General features: G+C 31.5%; 1 protein-coding gene across 1 annotated transcript; it reads right to left on the bottom strand.

The window, feature by feature from the left end:
* Positions 1-813: 813 nt before the first annotated feature.
* Positions 814-2,746, bottom strand: LOC114164547 (cleavage and polyadenylation specificity factor subunit 3-II-like). The gene is made up of 2 exons (XM_028049264.1): positions 2,629-2,746; positions 814-1,996 (listed from the first exon to the last, which is right to left on the bottom strand). The coding sequence occupies exons 1-2, from the start codon at positions 2,716-2,718 to the stop codon at positions 1,547-1,549; spliced, it is 540 nt and encodes a 179-aa protein (XP_027905065.1). The 5' UTR covers positions 2,719-2,746; the 3' UTR covers positions 814-1,546.
* Positions 2,747-4,696: the final 1,950 nt, after the last annotated feature.

Here is a 4,696-nt window from a genome sequence, read left to right as displayed (position 1 = left end):
TTTTCAAAATTTCCAGACAAATTATCTTGGACATTGAGGTATTTTCTTATTTCTTGTAACATACTACACATCCAACCTATATGCTATAGTTTGCAGCGAAGTATTATAGTAAAAGAAATAAGAAACTATCCTATATATAATTATGAATGTGGTTAGAAATTTAGAAATACAGAATTAATATTATACAATCGTGAATATCTAATCTATATATATATGTGTTATTAGGAATATCTTTATTTATTCTCATATTATGATTTTATTGTTATAAGATTTCAAATTTCTTCTATTTGATGTATTGATTCATTTTTCTCAATACAACTTGTAATGTGTAAAACAACCCAATTTCAACTCAACGATTTTCTCTTCTAGAGTTTAAGAATAATGATAAAATAAATCTTAATGAACTTCAACTTTAACTTTAAAGGAAACTCTCAAAAAAGTCAATTGAAAAAATTATGTTGAGCAAATATCATCCCAAAACCTTTCGCAAAACAAACATTCCAACCAAAATCATGTTAACAATATTTTAACTGAGACCTAATTCCGAAGAAGAAACAAATCGAATAAAATAGATATAGATTTGATAAAAGAATAAAAAGTTTCATATTCTTTTTCTTTTAATGATGTTTAAAATTCTCATTTATTTGATCAAAATACTATTATAAATTCTTAATTCAAACTTTGATTGAAATAATATAATAAAAATTTAAAATTCTTTATAAAATAAATTACCCTCCCAACATTTCTCACCTATATGTTGTAGTGAGTGTGTAATGAATGAAAAAAAAATGGTTATTACAACTCAACTTAATATAGGCTTATAAGTTATAATTCACTTCTACAGCAGCAAAAGTACGATAAGACAGCTCATTAGGTTGCTTTTGTAAAAATTGGTTACACATCTGAAATAAACAAAATACAAGACCAATCTGGAATTCAGATCATTGAATGACCTACTAGGAGTAATTCATGGGGAACATGTTTCCTAGAATAACCAAAAAATAAAATATGGAAAGATAAATATGGGAACAAAAGCAATCACAGTAAATCCCTTCATGTTAGGATCAGAGTATCAAATTATTACGGCCATAAACGAACTTCTATTGGAATCAATTTCATCAATTGCTCAATGTACAGCAGAAATCTAATCTGGACATCCAACTCCTTGTAAAGGAAGGAAGAATAACCGCAACCCAAGCTGTTCTGTTTAAACTGATTATCTTTTTATGGAACGAACCACTTCTGTTGTTTCATTCACATACTTCCTTCAGTGCTCTGAAATAAAACATTTTCAGTGGGTATTGATGCTCCAAATTGCTGAGATTTGTTTCCTTGCAATTTTCTCATTCACTGCTGACTAAAAGCAGCAGAAATACACTGCTTTGATGTTGGGAGTTTTCCTTAATCCTGTAGGGACATTACTGCCACGATTATTTGCAGATGCTCTTCAAGAAATTGAGAATTTCAAGATAAGTCGCAATGAAGTTCTGAATATAAGAACCAAGACTAAGATCCATTGAGTCACCAATATGTCAGAACGTCCCTCTCATTGTTCGTGCTTCGGTTCCTCCAACATAAGCAAAAGTTCGTCCTTGTGTACAATCTTTGCCTTTTTACCCTTCTCCACAACAAAAACTCCCTCTGATACCCTTTCATCTTCGACTTGGAGCATAGGCATTAAGCTTTTGTCTATCGTAGAAGAGTTACATATGTCCACCGAACTGCATTTCTGAAATGTGAAGTTCGGACTCAAGCAGCTTCTGATGAAAGAGTGTGAGGCTTCTGCATTTACATAGTGAGTTGAAAGAATGCATATGGTTTCGTTGTTTGCAGGATCATAACATTGAATCCCAAATTCAGAATGAATCTTTTCTTTAAGGGAAGCCATCTTATGCTTCTCCCCATGCACTAGTATAACATGCTTGGGGGCGAGAAAATTTACAAGATCCATTATCCCTTTAGAATCAGTGTGAGGACTAAAAGCTAATTGATGAACCTGCCAATTTAAGTCGAGTCAAAGTTATACCAGAAACCAAATCAATTGACGCAATTACCTTCAGTGCTGATTTGTACAATACTTGTTTTTGGATATTCAAGCAATTCAAGACTAGAAAGACATTAATTTAAATATAAGCAGTATTATAATGTCGTCTTGGTCTTATTTCTATAGCACACAAGTCTTCAAAACAAAAATCTCAAGATAATTGGAGGAACATCGATAGGTGACAGCGACACACAGATTAGTTAAAATCGGGTTTATACCCAGTGTACCAATATCAACTCAAGAGGACAGAATCTGCTATTATAGAACAAAGAAGTGAAAGAAGAAATATGGTTTCAGTTGTATATTAATATGAAAAAGGCATGACAGAAGCATACTCATCACCTCAAACACCAAGCTCAGGAAAGTAGACTAATGATGTAATACTCTGTGAAAGTTAAGATGTTTATTTTCCTAATTTAAGTTTGCTAATCATGTTATTTTCACCACGGTGCCGATTTATCAACTTGTACATGCAGCTAACTCTGTTCCTACTCATGCCATGTGAAGTTCTATGAACTGACGTTCGTAAAAATAATGAATAGTTAGATATATCTCCCTGTAATTGGGTAGGGGATAATATTTACCTGGCATCGCACATCGATTCTTGTATTAGCGTCCAGATCAACTTTGGCCCGCTTATCTGACATTAATTTATGACCTATCGTTCCAGCCATACAATACCTACAAGAGAACAAAGTAACGGATTAGCAGAATACAACTGGTTTGCGAATATATGAAAATGGAATAGATCAATACATATTTTTCTTGTATACATTCATAGATATTTTTTCTTAAAAAAGAAAAAAGAAACTAAAGAGACAGTAAAACAAATGGCAAAGAAAAGTCTCTCCATGCACAGAATACATGTAGTGACATGGTGTAGATGGCAGAAAGACAGAACCATGAAATAAAAAAAAAAAAAAAAAAAAAAACTATACATGACAGAAAACACAGAAATTCATAGTTACTTCTAAAAGAAGTACCAACTTCCACATGTTTAAGACAGATTTTTCGGTTGACATGATTAAAAAGTGAACTTTAAGTCTAACTCAACCTTACAAAATTGACTTGAAATGTGAGGTTTGCACTTACTTATATACTATAAATTGCCTTATCTCTAGTAGTTGTGAGAGTTCCAACGCATTCCCTTACATCGAGACATACATCTCAAATGTGAGACTAGACATTAATGGATGATCCAATAGCAAGTTGAACAATAACCTAACAAACAACAAATTTTGCTAGGATATACTCTAATTCATGACTCTGATACCATATTAAGAAATGAATTTTAAGTATAATTCAACCTCACAAAACCAGTTTGTAAAGTGAAGTTTGCACCTACTTATATACAATGAATTGACTTTATCTTTAATCAACGTAGGACTTCCAACACAATCCTCTCACACCAAGGCATATGCATGTTGACCATGTGACTATACATTAATGGGTAGTCTGATAGCAACCCGATAAGAGATGGAATAATAGATCTAACAGACAACAAACTTTGCTAGTATAGGCTCTAATTTATAACTCTAATACCATGTTAAAAATTGAACTTTAAGCCTAACTCAACCTTACAAAATTTGATATTTCTCTTGGATTTCTCTTATTCCATTATATAGAAATATTTTCCTAAATCGGTGACAAATATTAGTACCAATTTATCTATTTCCCTTCCCTAATATGACACCTTGTTTCCCCTCAAATTCTCACCAATCTTTACCTTGTGCTTCTTCGCCTTATCCACAACTTTCTGTCACTGTTTTTATTATTTTTCCTTCCTCCTTTCACTTGTTTGATTATTTTACCAAAATCCTTTTTTTGCACAAAATCTGTAGTTTTATTTTCTTTTAATTTTCTTCACTTAAAAACGAGCTTCGGTATAGAAATTGAAATCATATTTTGATTATCAAAAAGGAGTTAGATTCTTTATTTGTCAAGCATGACAACCAAGAGTTAGAATTTTGAATAGCCTCTCCTCTCTCAAATATTAGGGTAGAATTGAATAATTTTATTACTAAGAGTACGTAAAATATATATACATGATTAGAAAACTGATTTTGGAAATATAATAATAACACTTAATGTAATCAAATCCCTATTATTCAGGTGTATAATCAGATCGCTATCATTCAGGATATTTACATTATAGACTTTATTATAATCTGTTAAATATGAAATAATAAAATATAATTGCTAATAGTCTCTGATACATTAATTTGAGGAGTTCTCCCTAAATTCTGAAACCTCAACCTAGGCTTGCCCCTTCAAGCATTACACTACACATTACGATATATGTTGGTCCATAAGCCATCCAATGATAAATGATCTTATACTTCAAATTTTTTAATTTTTGGGTGAAATGACGGATTTATGCATGGCTGGGCTTAGTTAGTGAGTAAATGGATTTAATTGCAACCTGTAAAATAAATAATATAATGGAAAATCGTGAACGAAATTTTTTTAACTTTTATCTAAAACAATCATGTGAAATCATTCTTATGCTTTTAAAAAACAATCTGACTCGTACACATCCAAAACAATCATTTGCATTTCAATTTCTAAATTTTCTTTCCATCCAAAAATTGTGAAGCAGTCACTTCCTAAATTGACTGCTATCACCAATGTATTTGTATGTACCAGAAGTTT

Source organism: Vigna unguiculata, chromosome 1 (assembly GCF_004118075.2).
Source record: "Vigna unguiculata cultivar IT97K-499-35 chromosome 1, ASM411807v1, whole genome shotgun sequence".
NCBI classification, from domain to species: domain Eukaryota; kingdom Viridiplantae; phylum Streptophyta; class Magnoliopsida; order Fabales; family Fabaceae; genus Vigna; species Vigna unguiculata.
This window is presented reverse-complemented; position numbering and strand designations above follow the sequence as displayed.

Coding starts and splice junctions, on each gene's coding strand:
- LOC114164547 (XM_028049264.1), bottom strand. CDS start 2,718: ATGGCTGGAACGATAGGTCATAAATTAATGTCAGATAAGCGGGCCAAA. Junction 1,997..2,628: donor GAATCGATGTGCGATGCCAG/GTAAATATTATC, acceptor TTAAATTGGCAG/GTTCATCAATTAGCTTTTAG.